Raw genomic sequence first — 24,082 nt, 5'->3', positions numbered from 1 at the left:
TGGACTGAATGCCAGTGGATGACAAAAACATCATCTTCTTCAATTCCATAATGTTAACGTTTGCCTTTTTTTGACACTCACGTATTGATTAAAACCCCTTTACTTTTATTTCCAAGGACATTTGAAGGACACCGTTTATAAAATAGGACCTCAGACTACAGAAAATTTGGCCATAAATTAAAAGCTGATTACACAGAAATCCTGTGCTATAGTTAGGCCATTCCAAGTTTTTTCTCTGTTTAGCGTCCACCCATCTTTTAAAAACCTACCTACCTATTTGCAAAAAACACACAAAAGAAAAAATAAAACAAAGAATATATAATCATAAAAATAAGGTCAATTATAGGATTTGATTTCATTAATCTATTTTCTCGTAGAAAGATCTATTCTTAAGCAAAATCAGAATATTAAATGCTTAAAGTTTACCTAACATGACATATTGTAGACAAATATTTCAAAAATTGACAGAATTCAAAGATTTTGACTAGAATAATCAGTTTCAGGTATCCTGATTTTGTTTGTTTTTTCTGATATAAGGTGTCAAAAACCTAGGCGCACGTGGACGCTAAACATAGAAAAAACTTGGAATGGCCTTATAGGAAATATCTAACATCAGATAATTAGATTTATTTATTCAACAAAAGGAACACCATTTAAAGCATATTTTGTAACAAAATGACATTTTACAACTTCTCTTAATTCTTTTGTAACTCATTAATTATTTGAGGGATTGTTTTCATTTTCATTTTCTTAAAAATAAATCTTGAAATTATACCTTTCAAAATGATAGGTTGTTGGCTGGTATTGATTGAAATCATAGAGAAATTCAGTAGTTTGAAATAGTTGCATGTTTTCTGAAACACCCTGTATGTTGAATGCATGATCCATCATCATTTAATACTATGCTTACTCTTATGAGTAATAGCCTCAGTTATGTAAGTAAGATACATATTTACTGTGATATACATGTAAGCAATATTTAGCCAAGGATAAGAGTGGCTTGCCTCTGTGTTTTTGACCTAAGCCCAGAAATTGCTTGTGTTTCAAGAAAGTTGTCATGTATTTTGTTTATTCTGCAAAATACATTTTTAATTTGACCTCCAATATGAGCTATTTTCCAACAAATTTAGGCCATCTATGCAGTTGAAACTATGTTAGCATGGCAAATAACTTTCTATAGATGACTTCACGATGCTTTTAAAGAAGTTGGAATGCACATGGTCATATTTGGGTAATGACTGAGTATTATAGTTTCATTTATTGGGGAACCTGTTTTCAGTCAAAGTAAGCAGTGGTTGTATAGAAAAAAAAAAGACACAGATGGTAAAAAGTATTGATTTTTTTATTTTACACACATCGCGACAGGAAATATAACTGAGTAAAAAAAGGTCGCGAAACTGGTTTCGAAAATTGGTTTACAGTAAGTGATATTGACACTTTTTGTCATAATTGATTTTTATAATGATAAGGCCATTCCAAGTTTTTTCTATGTTTACCTTCCACCCATCCTTCAAAATCCTACCTACCAATCCGCAAAAAACACACAGATCAAAAAATTAAAATACAGATTTCATAGTCATAAAAAGGATGTCATTCAAAGGATTTGATTTCATAAATTTTTTTTCTCACAGAAAGTCCTAAACTTTAGCAAAATCAAGGTATGAAACATGTTAAATGCTTAAAACATACCTAATATTACATATTATAGTATAGACAAATCATTGCAGAAAATGAAAGAATTCAAAGATCTCAGCCAGAATAATCAATTTCATGTACAATATGACTGTTCTTTGAGGGGTTTGTCATTCACACTGCATGCCACCAGTTATCTCTTCTGCAAGCTGGAGGACTGACTAGAACTCGTACAATATATCATCATACAATGGACTAAGCACTGAATTGGGCCTCATACGGTACTCTAAGTAGCCAGAAGAAATCTGCTTTAAAATACATAAAAGAATTGACACAGACAGTTGTGGTTTTTAAACAAATACACAGCATACTTTGCAAATGTAACAATAAAAGAGAAAATGTGACAGACTTGACCAGAATTTGAACACCCCCCCCCCTCCCTCCACCCTTAAAATAAGTAATCAGGTGCTTTACCAACCATGGCATGCAACATGTATCTGCTTACCAGCAAATGAATCTGCCTGACTGCCACACATTTGTTCAATTCATCAGATTGTCTCTTTGGGCCTCATCAGTCAGGGAAGAGATCAATCTGATGAAGTTTAAAATAAAATTGATATGTATTTCCCTGATACCTTCCTGGTGTATTAAAAGAATCATTTAATATTACTTTAAAATTTTTACCAAAACAAAATTTTTCACATTTTAAAACCACCAGGAAAGTTTCGGCCCATAAAATAAAACAAAACTAACGCTAAGAAAAACCAATGCATTGGAAAATTATCATATGCTCTTTTTGATAAAGATGTATGATATTGACTTACATTGGAACTAACCCTCTATTTTTTATATATTATTTGGTAAAGTATATTTTGACAGCGTTAGCTTTGTTTAGTTTGTTTTTGTTTTTTGTTTTTTTTCTTTCTTTTTTTTTTTTTTCTTTGGGTATTCAAAAATCAAAAATTTAATAAATATCAATGTCATTTATTTTAAAAGTAGAACAGAGGTAATCAGAGATTACAGAGCTCACCGCAATGATGTTTTCTTTAAGTAAGGCAAAGTCCCAAACTAAAGTAATAATGTAATAGTGTGCACCCCTAGATGAAACATTTATGCAATTTTGATCTGATGGGGCTTGCAGTTACTTGGGAATGGACTTATCTAAACACTTTAAACTATTCACTCATCCAGAAAATCCAGTCATCTAAAGCAAGTTTGAGAGTGTTCGTCCCTTGATGCTTCATCCATGCAAGTGTGGTTCAGATAAGCCTTATACTGGTAGTTACTTGGAAATGAGATCTGCTCAAAAAACTTTAACCTGGTCACTCATCTGGAAAATGTAGGTCAGATCCAGCAAGTACAGTAGTGTGCATCCTTAGATTATCATCCATGCAAGTCTGGTCAACATTAAAGGGCCTGTAGCTACTTTGAAATGAGACATGCTCCAAAAACTTTAACCTACTCCAAAAACTTTGACCTGCTCCAAAAACATTAACCTGGTCATTCTTCAGCTGAAATTGCAGCATCTGAAACCTTGACTGGTACAATGAAACACATTAGAAGCATCCTCAATGCATCTCTGATTAATATAGGGCATAGAAGTACTTAAAAAGAAAACTGCTCCACAAACTTTAACCTGGGACACCAACGCCGAGGGTATTACATAAGCTCCCCCAACTTCGTTGAGGTGAGCTAATAAAAATCATGATTCTTATTTAAAGAAAATTATGTTATCATTTTAACAGAAAATTATTAAATAAAAGATTATGTTTTCAGTGACTAATCTCATAATATGGAAAATGCTCTTTAACTAAATTATCAAGCATTCAATTTCAGTTAAACTTCAAAATGGGCCTGAAGAACAAGTAAAGAATAAATCTTGGTAACAATAACGAAACAAGGAGTAAGAACTCAAATTATTTTATAATTCTTTTAAATAAATGAATTATTAGAAATTTGTGTTCTAGAATTTTAAATTTATCCAAATTAAGCTGTAAATATAATCAATGAATATGAGTTGATACTCCTTAAAATTCTCAAGGAAATGTGTAATAAAAATAAAACTGCAAGAAACAATCATCTTTATACTTATTCTCCTACATAATGAAATGCTAATTTACAACTTATGGTATATGATTTGATGAAGATATGTATCCGTAATCATGTTTCCGTTACTGTGGTGTCGGTCTGACTAAAGCCAGCCCCTACTATTTCCATTCCTTCTACGAACAAAGTGAAATAGTAGGGACTGGCTTTAGTCAGACTGACTGTGGTGTACAACTTAGTCACAGATCTGAAATGCTGACCAGTCTTACAATAATAAAAATCTGAGTAATGTTCCTAATATGCTGCTAGAAGTTAACTGCTGACCTAACAAACTACAACTAGACACTCTCTTACACACCTGCTCCCATCCCAGTATTCTTCTTTTAGATAGCTGACAAACTGCAACTAGACACTGGCCTAGGGCAAAGCTGGAAATGCCCATCTACCATTGCCAATCTGCTACTGGACTGACTTTATGCCAGTTACAGCTGTCAACTAGATATGTCCAAAAAGTAATAACCTAAATCCTAACTTTTAAAAATTAAAATGGAAATAAAAGCCATCATAAACAAGATAAATATGTTACTTAGTTAAATTCTCTCTTACACACCTGCTCCCATCCCAGTATTCTTCTTTTAGATAGCTGACAAACTGCAACTAGACACTGGCCTAGGGCAAAGCTGGAAATGCCCATCTACCATTGCCAATCTGCTACTGGACTGACTTTATGCCAGTTACAGCTGTCAACTAGATATGTCCAAAAAAGTAATAACCTAAATCCTAACTTTTAAAACTTAAAATGAATTAAAAAAAATCATAACCCTTTACCAATTTGTAATTTACATGCAACTATGAAATAATGACCCAACAGATCTACATTTTTGAATTGCAAATGATATCTTTGAAAACGGTAAAGTATGGAAGAAGAGGAGGTTTACACACTTATGCAAGTTTGTCAGTTAGGTAGAATTTTCTATGCAAGTTGCTTGACATTCAAATCATATGCAAATTGGTTGTTTATGGTAAAAAAAAAATGAGTACACTCAAAGACTTTCATCTGGTTTTTCTGATGGAACATGAAATATTATATCTTGTTTTCGGTTATTCTGGATAACTGTTATTCTTCTACCATACAAAGATGGGGGTATTCTGTATGTCGAGGGTAGACCATGTTGTTGAAAAAACATTGAATAAGGGTTCAGTTGTTTGTATGGGTAAGTTTGCTGGCTGAGAAGGATGAACTAATCTTAGTGGGGGATATGGGGCAACAGATGGCCCTAACTCAGATGTTTGTAAATTTGCACCTTGTTCATTATCTCTACTTGATGTTTGATCAGAATCTGAGTTCTGCATATCAGAGATGGAGTTTTCACCTTCAAAATCCTGGTTTTGTTGCAAATTCTCTAAAAGTTTTATTTTTTCACCCTCAGATGGTTTTCGTAAAGGTGCTTTTCTTTTTCTACCAGCTGTTTTTTCTGTACGCCTAAATCTTGGTTGTTTCTCATTAATGGCATTTGATGTTATTTTTTCAGTTTTTGAGAACTGGAGGAATGACCTTGATATTTTTTTGCAACCCTCATTTGCAGATATGATATGGTTCAAAGCAAGAAGCACATTGTCTAGCCTATGATCTTGAACAGATTTGTCATTTTGGACCTGATCTGATATTATCTTTAATTTGTCTTGAATTTCTTTGATTTTGGTCATTTTGGATTGTGAAGTAATTGATGCACTAACAATTTGGACCTTATCTTGGACATTACTAGTTGGTATCTGATGACCTTCTATGTCTGTTTCTTTATTTCTGTTAATGATACAAAATACTTTATGAGTGTGCTTGCACATGTTTCCTTGACTATAGTCAGGACAGTTGCACATTAAGAGATGGCGACATAAATTTATGCATGGAATTTTCTTGCATTTGACTGCACATTGTGATTCTGGGCAGGTTTGGAAATGAATTTCTATTGTATAAATACATGTACCATTTTTTGAGATTATCATAAAAGTTTTTTCATTTACTTGTGAAACATCTGAATCTGAAATGCTGTAACTATTTTCATGACGGTCATTAACTTTAATATCTTCTTTTGATGGTAAATTGTAGGTTTTCTTTGTGAAATGTTTGAAAAAGAGGTTATTTTCAATCTGGAGTAATGTTTCTACAAGCACATCTACTCTGCGATTTCGTTTTCCTTCAAAATAAATATTTTTCAACTGATTGTGAAAGCTTTCAAGAAACATATTTGTGTCTACATTGTAGTATTCTGCAGTTCGAAAACACATAGCCCACTTTTCCTTTCTACAAAGGTAAAAATCCTGAAAATATTTCAAAAAAGCTGGGCTGACCTCCCCTAACTTCCTAACTAAACCTTGTATATATTGATTAAAATAATTTTCCGATTTGGTTTGTAAAGCTGAACATAATAGGTAATAAATCTCAGTTTGAAGTTGACTTTCTTTGATGTGTTGCTGGATTCTTCGCCTCCAATTTCTATGAACATGCCAAATACATAGAAATTGTTTTAAATCAGGCCCATATACCTTTTGAGCTGCATTCCACCCTGAATTATCGTCATCGGTCATTATAATTTTTACTTTTGTCTGAGGTGATCTGTTTTTTACTGACTGAAGAAAAATGCTAATTGCTTTCTCATCTTCTTTGTTTGAAATACAAAATGCCACGGGATAACCATTTCTAAATTCATCTGGAACTAACAGTGTTATTAATTTAAAAGAATAAATATTGGTTTTGTGGGTTGAATCCATACAAAGAATAATGGGGGCAAATTTTTCATACATGGTAAGTTGTTGTTTTGTCATAATTGCCAACATGAAATCCCCTTTATCAAGTCCTAATGTTTGGTCCACTACATCTTGTTGTTTATAAATTAAAACTGGATCAAATTTTTCTTTCCTAAGAGATTCTACACGCAAAAATGTTGATGTGGCATCATCACTGTGCTTAATGACCGAAGAATCGACTATTTTCTGTTTAATATTGTGAATTGTCTTCCTATCAATTAAGTGATAATGTTTAATTCCTTTCATGTCCTCACGATTATCCCTATCACAAAAATTTTCTCTTATTTTATCAAGAATATTACTAATAGGAATTTTCAAGGCCAACATTGTACTTATTTCACTTTTTATATTTTCGGGAATGGGAAGAAATTTACTTTGACCAAAATCAAGGGAGTGGGAATGCGATTTGATATACTTTACTTTGACAGTTCCATCTATCCCAACAGATACCGACATTCTTGACAAACAAAGACCTTCTATTTTACACGAACCTTTCTTGTTATTTCTTCTTTTTCCGGTTTTATCTATACATCTTTTTTTACCATCTCTATGACAAATTAAAATGAAATTTTTGCTGCCATCTTTATTTGTTTTAATTGATCTGTGTAGAACAAACCTTGTATTTTTTTGTAAAGATTCCTCCTCCTTAAATTTATCAAAAGCCCCCATATTCTCAAATTCCAAATTTTCAATTTCAATATCGGCACTGTGCGCATTGATCAAATGTTCAATTAGGTTCTCTATATGAAAAAAATTTAAATCACATGATGGTACAAAACATGACACCCTATTTTCATGATTTTTACTCTCTTTTTCATGCACTTTTTTTTTATGTCTAAGTAAAGTTGACCTATCATAGAATTTTTTTTTACATTGACTACACTGATTTTTTTCACTGACTTCAGGTTCTTTTTCTTTTCCATAAGAATGTATATTTTTTATGTAATCACCTGACTGCTGTGTCTTTTGATTTACCAGATTATACAAGTCATATTTCCTACAATACATATTTTCTTTCCATACATATTTACTAGATGGTTTAGATTTAGATAAGTCATTTTGCGATTGTTCATTAATATGCAATGCAGGATTTTCTAAAACACTTTCATAATGCCCACCCCCAAATCTTGTCCAAACCAGGTGAATTTGCGAATCTGATTGACCAAAGTTGTGTTCATGAGTGACCACATTTGGATTATCTATATCACCACCAAATGTTACCAAAATGTTAATGTGAAAGTGTCTTGACAAAGCTAAAATGCATTCCTGACCAGCATATGTCCCAAACTGCCTCAAATTATTTAATTCTATTTCAATTTCTTGGTCAGTCATTGGCATATTATCACTATCATGATAGAAAGACATCCTAAATTCATTTAAATTTTGTTGAATTTCATTGATAGCTGTTTCTCTAAGTTCGAGGTGGTGGTCTTGATCTCCAAACAATGATAAACTTATTGCTCTAAATAAACAATTTCCATCCCCTATGATAGGTTGCCTGAAAAGCCCAAAAACTCCTAAATATTCATTTTGACGTGTAATTTCTAAATCAAAATCATCTACCATTTGAAGTTGCATTTCATTATTAATGATTTGGTCAATTACGGAATGAACTGGATCTGCAATCTGTAACAATTTTGAAACATGGAAGCTTTTATTTCTTTATCAAAATAAATGTCTGCCAAAATTGAATCAAAAGAGGCTCAATTTCCTAAACAATACATACATATACAGTTATCACACATTATCCCATACAGTTTGCCAAAAATCAATTGAGAGGCTACAAGTCTCCCCCGAATCCCTATGGTTCTGCTATTCTTCATAGGCCGATTTTTCCTTATATATTTATTATGTAAATCTTAAATCACATAATGTGGCCTCACACTACCCTGTCAATTAGTTATTTCATTCTACACTATTAAGTAAAGCTTGAAATCAAATAAGTTTTAACTAGTGATGGGCTGATTGTCGGTTGTTAGGAGCTCTTGGATGTGACTAATTGAATACAAAATAAATGTCACTGACATCAAGAACATAAAATATTATTGCAATACTTATTACCATATCCAAGTGCAAAGAGTTTTAAGAAATTTTGAATATTCAAAATATTGAAGGTATCCATTCCACATTGATATTTTTACACCATGATTGAATATATATCAGAAAATTGACCTATTACAAGGTTTTACTATACACGAGAAAGCCCTTTTAGTACAAGGCATCTGTAAACATAAGTATAATCAGGAATACAAGTTCAATTTCTGGATAACTGCTTTTAAAACTTGTAATTCCAAGAAATAAATACATGTAATGCAAGGTTGGACAAATATCAGTAATATTCCCATTCAATATATATAATGAGATTTTTTTTTAAAAAAATAATTGTATAAAATCTCATTCAATATATTTTAGAGATTTTTTTAAAGTAAAGAAATAATAATATCCACTGATTTAAACCAAAAATTAATAAACATTTTTGAATGTTATATTTAAATGATTTTTTTTGTAAAAGTCTGAACTTAAAAATCTGAATAATTATAAGTTTTTTATATTTATTTCATTAAAGTTAAAAAAATTGATTATAACCGATTATAATCTGATTTTTTCCACTTTCCCATCACTAGTTTCAAATCTTTTGACCCTTTGATTCTTAAAGAAGATTTTTAAAAGATGTCATTAATTTTTCACAAATTCTTATATATATATATATCCCTTTGGAAGTGATGATGATGGCCCAAAATTTTAATTCCTTTTATCCAAGGATGCTCTGATTAAATTTGGTTGAAAATGGCTAAGTTGTTTTTCATCAAAAGTTAAAAATGTGAAACGTTGACAGATAGGCTGAAGAAAGCAGGGCAAATTGTGGTCATAAATGCCCATTTGAGCCCTCTGCTCAGGTGAGCTAAAAACCAAAATCAGGGGCAGATAACCCAAAATTATAGCATTTAATACTTTTACAGTAACTTGTTTCCATTGTGCCCTTGACTGATAAAGCAGTTGAATGAAAGGCAAAAGAAGAGTAAAACTATAGTTGGTAGAGTAAAATTATGCTACAATAAAAAAATCAAAAGCTTCAGTGAAATACTGTATATTTATCTAGCTTGTGTGTATTATATCCCCTAGCAAACGACTAAGTATAAAACAAATAATTCTAAATATAGGAAGTCCTAAACATATTAGTAGCCATCACCACTTTATCGATAAAATCATGCATAAAATTGTAACTTAAAGTTAAATATTGAAAAGTAACTAGCTGCCTGGTAGCGATGGGAATTGAACCCATGTCATAGACTGCCGAAACACTACCCATATTTACTGGTTTAATTAGTACTTATTTTTTAGGAAGTTGCTTTAACACAGCTCAAGTAATTTGTAAAAAATAATAAATAAAAAAGGAAAAAAAAAACATAAGAAACAAAATTGAGATATTTTCTCTTGTTCGAAAAAAAGCAATTTAAAAAAAAATTGCTAGTTGTTGGTTTAGAAATTAGAATAAATTAAGTAATCATTTCTCATGTAGTATAATTAAGGAATATTTCAGGTTTTGTGTGAGTTATTGGTGTGTCAATCACACACAATTAATTGTCACATAGGCATATTTCATGACACTTTAATTTGTGATTAGATAAAACTGGAAATATGTTGATAGGACATAAATGCCTCGCCCAGGGTTTATTAATAATGCAACATGAAAATTTGTATTAGTGCAAGACTTTGTTGAAAATACCATAATGGTTTCTTTATAAGTTAGTTTAATACACAATAAAAAGTCAAGTCAAAGGTCATTGGGAAGTTCAGGATAAATAAAATGAACATAGTTGATATATTCTCACCAAATATTGTATCAGTGCAAAAACTTGCATAAAAAATATCTGGGATAGTTTTTTTGAGCAGAAAACAAATTTGAGAAAGGTGAGGTCATGATCAAAGGAAAGTTCAAGGTCAAAAAATGTTAATGCAGTTAAACAGCTCTCATCTAGTTTATATACAGTATAAGCATACAGATTTGATAAGATTTTAGTTTGGTTTTTTTTTAACTGAGAGCTGAGTCAGTAAAAAGGATATTTGAGACCATTAAGTCAGCATTAACAGTTGCAAGTACCAAATGAGATTATAGTTATTCCCTAATTTAAAGATATACATGCTATATAAATGCAACCTTTTTTTATAAGTGAAACAAAATGATTAAATGACTTGAGAAACATAGTGTGTAATAAAAAATAATACTTTACACAAAGATTTACTAAGTAAGTCATTATAATTACAAAACAATTAAGCAAGATCTGCAATTAAGAATTCAGCCTTTTCATGAATATTGATGAAAGAAGTGCGTAAACAGTATATAGACACGCATGTCTGCGGGAAATCATAGACGACGAGCTACGTTGCATTTTGACTACAATCATGAGTAAAAGGTCAATATCTTTCATTACAGAGTAGATGGTTAATACTAGTTGTTTTAAAGGATAAGTATCTTTAAGCATTACACATGTGTCATCCATTTCAAAAGTTATTTGTATACCAAACAGCCTACCTCGTTTTCTTGACGCCATTTTTGTTTATCGTTCTAAAAGTAGCGACAGTGTCACGTGATGCATGATTTTAAATATAGAGGCATTGCTTTGCTAGTAGGACAATAAATAATTATAATTTGAGATCTTTATAACACGTTCATTTTTAATTGTTTAATTTACAGTATTTTCGTAACTTTATTTGGCAAACAAAATAAATAACAACTTTATTTTTATCTGACGCAAGTTATAGCGTGTATATCTTTAAGAAAAGTGAGGTCAAAGTAAATGTCAAGGTCAAAAAATGTTGATGAAGTTGAATTGTTGTCATCAATTTGTATCAAGGACAGAAACTGCTGATGAACCAAAATGGCTTTTATCAATATATCAGTGTATGAAGTTTGAAAAGGTATCTTAAATAAATTCTTTGAAACTGAGCTAAATGCATAGTGACAGAAAGACATAAGGATGGAAGACAGACATGACAAACACTATGTGCCCTGTCTATATTCATGGCAGGGCATAGAAACAAAAGCAACTTTTCAAAACTTACTGAATTCTGAATGGGAGCTATCTCTTCTGGTTCCGGCTGTCCAGGTATGTGTATTCTGACTGGTTCCTAAAATCGAGTACTGATGCATGAAAACTTAGAAATTCACAAAAATATTAATTCTTGGTAGTTTATCACCCCAAAATTAATTTGTAATAAAATAAAAAACAAAAGCAACTTTTCAAAACTTACTGAATTCTGAATGGGAGGTATCTCTTCTGTTTCCGGCTGTCCAGGTATGTGTATTCTGACTGGTTCCTAAAATCGAGTACTGATGCATGAAAACTTAGAAATTCAATCAGATATAATTTTTCATAGTTTATCATTGCTTATTTCTACATTATAACCTGTCTTTAGCCTAATTTTAAAGAATGAATTTAACAGTTACCAAAGTTATATGAGTTTCTGCTTCAGAAACCAGAGGGCATTTATGTCTGAATTGTCACCATATTCAGAACAAAGATTGTAGTTTTATGTACCACTAAAAATATTACAATTATGGACTTTTTATATGGTTAATATCTTTGGTTATTCACCAGAAAATTATCAATATTGACTGAGGCAAAATGGAAAGAATTTGGTTATGGTATTGTATGTGACTGAGATTATTTGAAATTTTTTTTACCCTGGCATTTTTATTATTTAGGCTGGAAATATACAAGTTGATAGACTTCCATAAGGCCAAAAATATTAAAAATAGTCTTGTTTCCTGCTACCCGACCGACCCATTTTTTTGCACCCGATCCTAAAGTTTTTTTTTGTTTTGGAAGAAAAAAAAAAATTGGGAATTCTGAAATTTCTTCGTTTTGTCACTGTAATCAGTTTCTGTGTTAATACAAAACAAGCATTTCATGAAATTCTCTGTTTTAAATATGGACTTTCATAAAATACCACTTGAGTTGTGCATGAAAAGACATGAAATTTAATTTTAAAAGACAATATTGACCTGTGATGTGTTTAATTATACCCGCACTTTCTAAAGAAAGTTCGGTATATTGTTGTTACTCATGTCTGTCCGTCCGTCCGTCCGTCTGTCACACTCTTCTTTCTTAAACTCCTCTTACATTTTACACAGTAGCCTAATCATCTTTTGGGAGATGGTTAGTGGTGTCATGTAGATGTGCAGTAAGGTTTCGGAATTTTCATTTTCACCCTAGGGGTCAAATGGGGGTCAAATTTTTTTTAAAAATATTTAACATGTTTAAATACCCTGGTTTCCAGAACCTCCCTTCTATTTTATGCATTAGCCTTAAATCATGATCATTTGGAAGATGATTGATTTTGTCCTGTAGATGTATAAAATGGTTTTAAAATTTGCATTTCCATGTGGATGGCAAATAGGGGCAGGAAAAAAATGGCCCCTCCCTAACCCATGGGGTCATGATTTGTAAAAACTTGAATCTATACTTCTTGAGAATGTTTTCATTTTAATCATGCTTTTGTTGTTCTTGAACATGTTGAAAAGAAGAATTTTGAAGATTTTTTTTCCCTTTTATTCCTATATAAAACTTTGATCCCTTATTGTGGCCTGACCCTATCCTCAGAGGTCATGATTTGAAAACTAGAAATATGTCCATAGGACATAAATGCCCCGCCAAATGTATGAAGTTTGATGAGAATATCTTGAATAGCTATAGTTTCTTTAAAATTGAAACTAAAATCTAAAAAAAAATTGGATATAGATGATAAATTCTCACCAAATTATGTATAAGTGCATGCTTACATAAAATATCTTAGATTGTTTCTTTAAAACTAAGCAAAATACAATTTGAAGAGAAGGTAGGTCTAAGGTCACAGGAAAGTGCAAGGTGGAAAGTTTTCGATGCAGTTGAATAGCTCTCACTAATACATGTCAGCATACTAGGTTTGATAAAAATATCTTGAATGATTTATTTAAATCTGAGCTTAACACTTATTTAAGAAAAGAGAGGTCAAGGTCAAAGGAAAGGTCAAGGTCTAAAAGATTGATGCAGTTGAAAAGCTTACATCAGTATGTATCAGCATATGACATTTAATTGAAGTCAGACATGACAAACACTATTTCATGGCAGGGCATAAAAAACTTGAATCTACACTATATGTTTCCATATCAAAATGACTAACAAGCAAATTCAAAGAATTGTGGTCCCCTACTTTCTGTGTCCTAGTGGATGGGATACCATTATTTATGACATATTGTTTCAAATATGCACGCCCTATTATATGTCATTCAAAAGTAATCACCAAAGTTAAAATTTTTGAAAATGAGGTAAAACATCAAGGTCAAGGGGTAAAGAATCATAGCATGCATGGAAACATATTGTTACAGATAACGTACATATCAAATATGAAAGTCCTATCTCTTCTCAATCAAAAGTTATTAAGAAATATAACATTTTTGAAAAATAGGTTAAACTTCAAGGTCAATGTCACAGAGTCAAAAGTCATGATATATTTAGAAAGATCTTGTCACAGGTAATATACATGTATAATATGAATGCCCTATCTTTTCTCTTTCAAAATGATCAATTTAAAATAATGTTAAATTTTTTGAAAAGTAGGTCAAACTTCAAGGTCATGGGCATGGGTTCAAAGATCATTGTATATTTAGAAAGTTCTTACAGGTTATGTACATGTGAAATATGAAAGCCCTATCTCTTATTATTCAAAAGTTATGATCAAGGTTAAATTTATTCAATATTATGACAGATGGACAGACTGACAAACAGACAGACTGACAGACAAATGAGATTTAATGTCCCCAAGATCCCTTTTGCGAAAACGGGGGACAATAATGCCATTGCTGTTCTTGAGAAGATTTATGATGGAAAAATTCCCCTGCATTTTTCTATGTAAATCTTTGGATCCCCATATGTGGCCCCACCCTACCCCAGTGGGTAATAATTTGAACAAAATTGAATCTACACTAAGTCTATGTAAAAGAAAGTTTCAACTTTTTGGGACCAGTCAGTGGTTCTTGAAAAGACTTTTTTGAAATGATATCACCAAATTTTCAGTAGTTCTTGATTATCCCCCCTTGAAAGTAGGTGTGACCCTTCATTTGAACAATCTTGAATCCCCTTTACCTGAAGATGCTTTGTGGCAAGGTTGGTTAAAATTGGCCCAGTGGTTCTAGTGAAGAAGACAAAAATGTGAAAAGTTTACAGACGGACAGATGGATGACAGACAAAATGTGATCAGAAAACCAGAAAAACTCAAGTGAGCTAAAAACTTATGATCACAAGTACTTGGAAAGAGTTACAGTATTTGAAAAGCAGTTTTTTTTCATGCATTGTTTTAAGAAGCTGAAAATGTATGACTTGTATCCATGTTGAAAAAACTGCACATTTCAGAAAACAGTATGATTAAAAATAGTTAATCAATGTGCTTTGAGTAGCAAAATAAGCTAAACTGGTATAGCTAATTCAACCACAGAGCTTACTAGTCAATTTTAAGATGCACAACCTTTTCAACTCTTAATCAATCTTAAAATATTTATATCATCATTTCTGATTCAAGGGAGAACTAGATATATGACATATGGTTCATATAAAGCCAAAACAGTATGCACATTGATGCAAAGAAGTCTTTAAAAAACAAAAGAAAGTTGTTTTCTCAGATTTCTACTATTATTGTCAACTTGTATACTAGTATATTAATAATGTCACATCAAGTTTGAATTGCATCAAAACATGAAATGTAGTTTCTTTATATAAAGGAAACAAGAGGCCCAAGGGCCTTAATGGTCACCTGAGTATAATACAAGACTGTAAAGGGTCCATAAAAGTATAAAACAAAATTAACTAATAGATGAAGCAATGTTGCCCAAGAATTTTGAAAATCTGGTAAAATTACCCTTGCTTATTGTAACGTGATAGACCCGAGTGATCTTCTTAGGATCATACAATGCAAAATATACAAATAACAGTACTTATTATATACCCAAATATTTGTCACTCAGTTTAAATTATTGTTGAATTTATGCAATCACGTGACGATCCGATGTTCCGGATCACCACACTGTGGTTTTCTGAATCCATATATATCACCCCTCTCTGAAACTGATGACGTAGTACATGTACACAGATAAATGACGTTTTTATTCTCGAGCATCTAAAAGTTTCTTGACAAAATGGTTTGTTCAATGGATAAAAGTTATGGAATTGATCCAAAAAGTTTCCTTTTATTATATTTTGCTAGTTGTAAAGGGGTATATAATAAATTTATCATTATAACAGTAACTTGATCAGAAGGGCCATATCACGTCTCGTTGACAGGCGCGGATCATCAGATCAAACGCGACACTTCGTAGTTTCATATATAATGAACACTTGCCTATTGTGTAAGGTATTCAATATATACAGATATGTTTTTGTCACTTGCTTAGTGATACAATTCAGTACATATAGACTTGGTTATACAACATGGCTATTTGCCACTGTCACAAATTACAATAAGTCACCCTGACTCTCTGTGATTTTTTATTAACTTTGATAAAGTATAAAACAACTTCGTCAAGTCTCTTGTCAACCATGACTCTACCAGTGACAACAACTCATCTACTGTCAAACAGAACACCACAGTGTAAACATACTATGTACAATTACAATTTTTGCTAAATATATATAAATAATCTTTATGTCAATCTTTTATATTGCTTTCCAGGCAAGAATCTGACTTTGAGAATGCTTTACTCATTTAAACCAAACATTAATTTTTATTTCGTTTCTAAATATATAACATTCTTTCTTGTATTCTCATTCAATCAAATAACCTGTTAATTAAATTATATACAAGGATTTCTTGATTAACAACATCTAGCAAAGGAGAGTAACTCTCGTTTGCTTCACTTATTACAATTGTGTACTCTTTTTGCCTCCTAGATACTCAGAAGCAAAGAAAAGGCACATTTACTCATAATTTTATTTAATACATTTACACTGATATTATTCCATTTAGTTTGTTTGCTTAGTACTCAGGGGCAGAGGAAAAGATTTTCAAAGCATTAATGCATTTTTGCTAATTAATCAATAGACTCCCACCCAAGCACAAGAACCCTTGACCCTGGGGCCATGAAATTCACAATTTTAGAGAGGCACCCTTTCTCATCATAACTATGTACTTAGTTCATTTGCTAAATACCCAGGAGCAGAGAAGATTTTCAAAGAATTAATGCATTTTCACTATATAATCATTACAGCCCCGCCCTAGCACCAGAACCCCTGTCCCAGGGGCCATGAAATTCACAATTTTGAAAGGAGGCACTCTTCCTCATCATAACTATGTACTTAGTTCATTTGCTTACCCAGGAGCAGAGGAGAAGTTTTTCAAAGAATTGTATAATTATTAGAGCCCCGCCCTAGTGCCAGAACCCCTGACCCAGGGGCCATGAATTTCACAATTTTGGTAGAGGCTCAATGCTTATTACAATCATGCCAACAGTTTGACTACTTGACGTTCAGGAGTAAAGAAGAAGATTCTAAAAGATTGCATTAATTTAATGATGATTTTTGCCCCACTCTCAGGCCCCAGGGGGGCAGAAACCATGAAATTCACAAATTTGTTCCCCTTCACCCATAGATGCCATATGCTAAAATTGGCTGAAATTGGTTCAGCGGTTTCAGAGAAGAAGCTGAAAATATTCAAATGTTAACACAAGACAGATGAAGCACAACGGACAACTGAGGATGCACGACGACGGACGAAAACAAATAGCAATAGGTCACCTGAGTTACTCAGGTGACCTAAAAAGTTTGGAATGCATATTTAAATATATATGTCTTGTCTGACTGTATAAATTTGAAGCAACTTACTGGGACACCAAATTGACCTAAAGGGTCAAATCCATCCTCCATCATTCCATATATGGAATACATTGTCATCTGAAATTAAAAAAATGCAATATAGGAAATTGAGAAATGGAAACTCTAAAAATAAGCCTCGATTTTTAGCTGCCTACTAATAACTTGTCCCTTTCAGAGGTTGTAAAATAATTTTTTTTCGGATTATTTATGACAACTGGTTGTAAGTCAATCTATCAAAGGTTAAAACATGTCATTATAAGAATTGAAGTAAATTACTTATGTGTTATGTATATTATGAACATTCTTCCTTGTTTTTTTATTTAACTGTATTGCTTGGCCCATATGGGGTTTAATATGCTATAAAGATTAAATATAAAGAAATTCATATTTGCCTATAACATTTTCAAGTCCTTATCAGGTTCAAATAAAATGATTTAATCCCCCCCCCCCCTTTCCTTGAAATCACCACTAGGCCTGAAATGCAAAAAACAACCACTAACTTAAGTATGAAATTAATATTAGATGAATCAGAAATTCTTATTATGAAGTTCTGGGGATGGGATAATTGAAAAAAGTAATTGTTATTGACCATAAATAATTACATTTTTTGAAGTAGTTGGATGTAATTTGTAATTCTAATGCAATTGTTTTGTAAAACACATTTTGATTGGCCGTTAATGCTGATTTAATGGTCATAAACATCTGTTTTACCAGCTCCGCTTACATGTGCCGGTAAAACTCAGTTTGCGACTGTTAAATCTGCATTAACAGTCACAAATACTAAATTAGAGGACAGTTATTCCCTAATTGAACAGATTTTCAATTTTGTACAACCTATCTATTTAGCTATGAAACATTTCATTCATTTTTGTTTGATCAATAATATTAATTCTAAAAGAATAGGACTGTGTGTGTCATTAAGATCTCTCTTTTTGGCTAGAGATAACTGCTGAAAATTGCAATCAAAACAAATCAACCCTAAAAAGAGACATTCAGTCCACGATTTGGAAGATAAGAACAATAGAGGTGGTTATTTAAATTAAAATTGCTCCACTAGCTTTAGAAAAGTATAACTTTCAATTCAATAATTATTTTATGAATAAAGTTTTGGAATTTGTATCTGAAAAAGTTACATCCAAATATTATACAGAAATAAAAATGTTCAACATTAAAAGCAAATTAGGAAATTCAGATTATCTATAATTGAGCATAATCTGAGGAGTTTCAGTTACTCGTTTATTCATTTAAATCATTTACTCTAAATAAGTCTCACAAGGCATGCAATTTGTGTACATGTAGGTTTTTTGTGGAGGAAACAGTGTCTAACTGATCACAGGTAATTCTTGAATGTTTTGAAAATGAAAGTTATAACACCATAAAGATGCACAATTTCTAAAGTCATATTTACTTTTTGTATTGTTTGTACAGAGGCTGCATGAGCTTGTACAATGGTGTTTCGTACATCTATAATCATTCATAAGGATTTTGAAAAATTGAATAAAATAAAAATGTAATTTGTAATTAATTAATTACTCTTTCAAAGTAATTGTAATTAATTACATGTCTTATATCTTATAAAGCATGTAATTAAATTGTAATTTAATTGAAGAAAAAGTCAAAGCAATTGTAATTATTGACCCCATCCCTGATTATGAAGCCTTAAAAAAATAAAACTAAATGCCAGGGCTTTCAAAATGATTATAACATGCAACATCTACAAAGACGTGGACAAAAATAGGAGGCACCACATGGATGGGATTTAAGTTAAATATGTTACTGAATTTTTCTAAAAAGGAATACTTAGTTGGTACAATCCTGATATCAGCTGGCTAAAAGGTATAGGGTACTTGCAAATTTTTAGTGGCCTACCATTCCCACTTCCTTTCAGAAAAAAATCAATGTTATTTTCACAACATTTAAAAAAATATTTTAAATTGTAGTTCTCTCACAATTCCTTTTTTTAGGGGTGGGAGGGGGGCACAATCATATCTCATTCTACCAATTAAAAAATTCACTTGGTTGACCTGAAAAGTGTTGGTCTTTAAATTTTTCCATACAAAATTCAGTGGGTAATATTTTGAATTCATTGAATAACTTGATAGAAGCATGTATTGATAATAAGAACACTTTTCTTAAACACTTAAAATGTCTTTGTGAATAATTCAAACAATTTTTTTTTAATAGAACCGACTATTGACATTGACAGAGACAAAGTTGCATACAATGTCAAGCAATGACCTTGGGCAAATGGTGATTTCCAAACAAAGCTGATGTTAATTGCAGATATATGATTAAATATTGGAAAAAATATCATTTCTTATTATTTTAATTATATAAGGCACAAGCATAATGTTTAATGATAATATGAGGCCTACTTCATTCATTTCTGATAAAGCACCTTCACAGAGTACGGAGAAACTGCTCAATTGTTTGTGTTTTTTCAATGAATCATTAACTAAAGTTTGCAAAAAAATATCAAAGATGCATCCAAGTTTTATAATTTTTATCATATTTTAAGTACTGGGGAGAAAACTAAGCTTACCACAGCAAAAACAATACACCGAAGTGCAAAGCCGCATCTTCTTACAGCCATGTTGAAGTAAGAGGGTTTCCGCATTTCGCGCATGCGCAAACTTTCGGGATGTTTCGGTAGGCCAAAAGCTGCAAAAAGTCGCTTTCGATGCGTACGGGATGTTGGGCGAAACCAGGGAGGGTGCACTCTTTATTTATCTTAATAGGAAAATTGATTTCTACGGAGTAAAAATCTTGAAATTATGAAATGTATAATCAAGGACATTTATCAGTTTATTTGCCTTCAATTAATTTCTTCCCAAACACATTTTAAATCACGATCACATCATTCAGGTCTTTATTTTATTCAGCATTTAGTGCGTCCCGAGAACTGATAAAAAATGTTTTTCAAAAAATAACAACGTAATATTATTGGAAATTAAGAAAACGAAAGTAGCACATTGGACTTGATCATGCAGATGTTGGTATCGATAACATAATGTCTTAATGTAAGTTCAATTTATTGTATGTTGTACATTGTATATGAAATTTTATTTTCCATAATTTTAGAATTAAACTGCCAAAGTACAGTAACTACAGTAACAGGCCCACCTAAGAATCGGGCACAAAGAGAAAGAACTTAGCCAGTGCTAGCAAGCTAATTTTTTTAACTCTCGATTCCCGCCTACATTTTACACCCATTTAAGGATACACCAAAGGCTTTTTTCAAGATTTTCAACAATTTTGAGATTTTTGGCTAAGAAAAAGAAGTTAATCACTGCTTTATAATGCATGCAAAATTCTGAGTAATTATGAAATGGTTTTCTAATTATTTAACAATAATGAAACATAAACACTACCACATGTGAATGTTCCGTTATTGAAGCTTCTGATTTGATCTGTGACTGCCTGCTCATGAAAGATGCAATAAATCACTGTGACCACTTGGGGAATTCTACACTAGCCACACAGAGGTTATCAGTAATTAAACTACAGGGACTCTAGATTTAGAGAAGAAGATCTAACAGATCACTGATGACCATAAAATAGGAGGTGGAGCTTAGCTCTTGCCATTTTGCCGGGAAATCTTTCTGATTCAGAATTGAACCTATTTTTATTACTTAATTAAAAGCATCTAAATACAGAAAAGAACCTCCCATTCTTGTGAATATGCATAGGAAATATGGCTAAGTGACAGGTATCCAAAGCTGAATCTCCAAGGTGTCATATATTCCTAGCTTTGGCAGATTTTGTTGTGTAATGGGTTTTTGCCCTCTACTGTAAAGTAAGATCAGACAGTTTGTGGTATTATTTCAAAGGATTCAGCTCCCTTATTTATTGACCAATTTCTCTGAAAATTGGATGGGTTGCTTCTCAAATGTGTGTTCACAAAACCGTATCTCAGATTTTTGATATCTAGCTTAGTTTTGGAATTATTGAGGGAAATGTTAAATTAGGCTAATAAATTGATAATATTGAAGAGCAAATGGCTGTAACTTTTGAATTAGAAGATTTATCAAAAATCTGAGATACAGTTTTTAAGTTCAATCTTTAATCTACCTTGAGGCAAAATGACCACTTTGAGGGGTTAAATACAAAATAGTTGATTTATAAAATATTTATGCACTAAAATTTACATTAATATTTAAATAATTTTTAAATAAGTTATTAATTAAAGTTTAAATTAGGATAATTATATAGTAAATTTAACAAGCTTTCAAATGATATATACTTTTATTATTTTATCTTTGATAATGAAAGAATTACATGTAAATTAAATTCTGGCATTTGGAAACCTTTGGTGTATCCTTAATTCAATACTAATGGCAATCTATTGAATGCAAAGAACAGTTCAATGGTAATTGACTGATAATTTTAATTCCAGTGTTAAATCACAGGGGCTTGTGTAGAGAAAAATCAGTTAGAAAATTAGTACCTTGGAGAAAAAAATCATGTTTTCTCTGAGGTACTAATTTTCTAACTGATTTATTTTCTCTACACAAGCCCCTGTGGTTAAATATTTAATTACCCCTAATTCCAGCTGGGTAGACGATATTTTTCATTGAAATCGGGCTTTAAAGTATCACTACACTTTCAAAATATTCTTGGATATGAGTAAATGTTCCTTAAATCTTTTCTTTTGTTTTACTCATATAAAATTAAACATATATTATTAATGAAATACAATGTTTTAGTTGTAATCCCCTTTGAAATTGGTGACAAAATAAGCATTTTAGTAGTTTTTTGTCTGTAAACATATGTCCCCCCCCCCCCCCCAATGAAACACAAAAAGCTTTGGTATGAATTTGTGAAATGACAGTCCATATATTACCTGTAAAAAGGATTTTTTGTTTCATGGGGGGCAGAGGGGGGGAAAGATGTTTTAAAAATATTTTCCGTTGATTTCTATAGTGAAAACACGTTTTCCCAAATTAAAGAGTTATCTCTGTTTTCCCAAAGAAGCAATGTTTTATGAAAATTCATTTAAATATATATATAGATATGAAAAATCATTCAAATGTGTTAACTTTTTAAAATTGTAGCATATTGGACTTGATCATGCAGATGCTGGCATCGATAACATAATGTCTTTAAATGTAAGTTATTGACTTGGAGGTAGGTGGGAGAACAATACTATCCTTCGCAGTTCTTATTAAGAAAAATGATAATCTATCATGTTTATTGCAAATTGCAGTAATGGATGTCTACTTAAATAAAGGCAGCTTTAAAGATTTTATAACTATTGCTAAATGTACATTGTATATCCCCATCTACCCAAACTCCGTCACACAAGCAGAAAACACGCCAGGTTACTCTCTCAATTATTTCTTTGATAAATTTGTTTTTTGTTTGCTACACTTAGTAATGAACTTAAACATCGTTTTCAGAACATTTTAAAATATTCAGTTGTTGGGCTTATACAAAACTAATATAAATAGAACGCGTATCACATCCGTGTACATTATGTACAATGAACCCAAACTCTGTCACCAGTGTCCTCTACAATATGTCAACAAATTGATTATAATTTTTTTTCCAGTTTGGTTTTATCTCCCTTCATCTTAAACTTGTAAACATAGAAAATTAGTTTTGAAGATTTAAAATAACAACAGAAAAAATAACGTTAATATAATGTATTTAATATGTAATACCTCACGCTACGTTATCGCCAACGTGAAGCATATTAGACCAAAATGAGATGAAAAATTTTTTTTAGCCATATTCAATATAGTATGTCTTATTAATCCTTTGTCAAAGACCTTCATGAATACGACTGACATGTAAAAATGAGCATATTGGCACACATGTCGGATGTATCGATGGAATAGTGCATAAAGGAAAAAGTACTAACTGATTTCACATAAAATATGATAGATACAATAGATCACATGTATTTATTATTTATTTTTGTCACATTCTTGAACTTGACTGTCATAATTTCTCGGCAATTGAGTGTAGATTTTCAGCATGTAAAAAGTGACCTCACAATCGCATTTGTTTACAAACAGCGCGGAGTTTCCCGAAAGTGACGTAGTTAGGGTAGTGACAAAGTTGGGGGGTTTGGCGATGATAATCACTCGGGAATTTAGAAGGGGCAATGAGGTCCTCCTAAAATTGTCAAAAGTTGGATTACCCCTACATATAAACTGTAATCAGGGAGGGAGAAATGTGACAGACCAGACCAGGATTCAAACCTGTTCCCCCTGAATCACAAGTCAGATGCTCCATGAATAGCCTGGTTCCCTGTCCCTGTTATGCTTTGTATATACTCCGCGACACTAACACTAACAATTGACATGCGATACTCTCCTGCCTTGGCAAGGATGAGCCAGGGAACCAGGCTACTCCATGAATAGCTGAGCTATCTTGCCACTAGGGATTGATCCGAAATGATGGTGACATTCCTCAATCTTCAGGGGGCTGTGCACCCAAAGACATCAACTCAGACTCTTCCATAGCAGGTCATTTTTAGCTCTACTGTCAGAGACAAGAAGAGCTTATGTGATAGTAGGGTGTCCATCGTCTGTCTGTCTGTCTGTCTGTCTGTCTGTCCCTCGTTTAACCATTTTTCAAAACGCTACTCCTAGTTTTGGTCTGATTTCAATGTAACTTGGCACACAAGTAGACTACACTAAGATACACAATTCTGTATATCTGTTTTTGATTCTGATGAAAGGTATTGCCATGGTTACTATAGAACAAAGAAAATTCTGTGAAATACTTTCTAAATGCTACTCCTCCTA

At 32.0% G+C, this 24,082-nt stretch overlaps 3 protein-coding genes across 5 annotated transcripts in view; 1 reads left to right on the top strand and 2 right to left on the bottom strand.

Annotated features, from left to right (window-relative positions):
* Nucleotides 1-1,714: 1,714 nt before the first annotated feature.
* Nucleotides 1,715-19,932, bottom strand: LOC133192604 (uncharacterized). 3 transcript variants are annotated; one of them, XM_061328598.1, is made up of 5 exons: nucleotides 19,870-19,932; nucleotides 17,337-17,405; nucleotides 11,737-11,802; nucleotides 11,548-11,613; nucleotides 1,715-1,940 (listed from the first exon to the last, which is right to left on the bottom strand). In XM_061328598.1, exons 1-5 carry the CDS (start codon nucleotides 19,918-19,920, stop codon nucleotides 1,854-1,856), a joined length of 339 nt encoding a protein of 112 aa, XP_061184582.1. In that variant the 5' UTR covers nucleotides 19,921-19,932; the 3' UTR covers nucleotides 1,715-1,853. The 3 variants fall into 3 exon arrangements, with proteins under 3 accessions (XP_061184582.1, XP_061184583.1, XP_061184584.1); XM_061328599.1 differs by having other exon boundaries at nucleotides 1,715-1,937; XM_061328600.1 differs by lacking the exon at nucleotides 11,737-11,802.
* On the bottom strand, nucleotides 4,804-8,152 carry LOC133192343 (uncharacterized). The gene is made up of 2 exons (XM_061328361.1): nucleotides 6,038-8,152; nucleotides 4,804-5,482 (listed from the first exon to the last, which is right to left on the bottom strand). The coding sequence occupies exons 1-2, from the start codon at nucleotides 8,059-8,061 to the stop codon at nucleotides 4,804-4,806; spliced, it is 2,703 nt and encodes a 900-aa protein (XP_061184345.1). The 5' UTR covers nucleotides 8,062-8,152.
* Nucleotides 19,933-22,409: 2,477 nt separating the features above from the next.
* The window catches only part of LOC133192877 (sterile alpha motif domain-containing protein 9-like), a 54,611-nt gene continuing 52,938 nt past the window's right edge, over nucleotides 22,410-24,082 (top strand). Inside the window, exon 1 of the mRNA XM_061328881.1 lies at nucleotides 22,410-22,435. The gene's annotated coding sequence lies outside the window, so the exon portion shown is untranslated. The remainder of the gene's footprint in view (nucleotides 22,436-24,082) is intronic.

This window comes from Saccostrea echinata, unplaced genomic scaffold (assembly GCF_033153115.1).
Source record: "Saccostrea echinata isolate AGI-Se365-2 ecotype Australia unplaced genomic scaffold, CSIRO_AGI_Sech_v1 ptg000025l, whole genome shotgun sequence".
Lineage (NCBI taxonomy): Eukaryota > Metazoa > Mollusca > Bivalvia > Ostreida > Ostreidae > Saccostrea > Saccostrea echinata.
The sequence above is the reverse complement of the archived record's forward strand: the minus strand, read 5'-3'. Positions and strand labels throughout refer to the sequence as shown.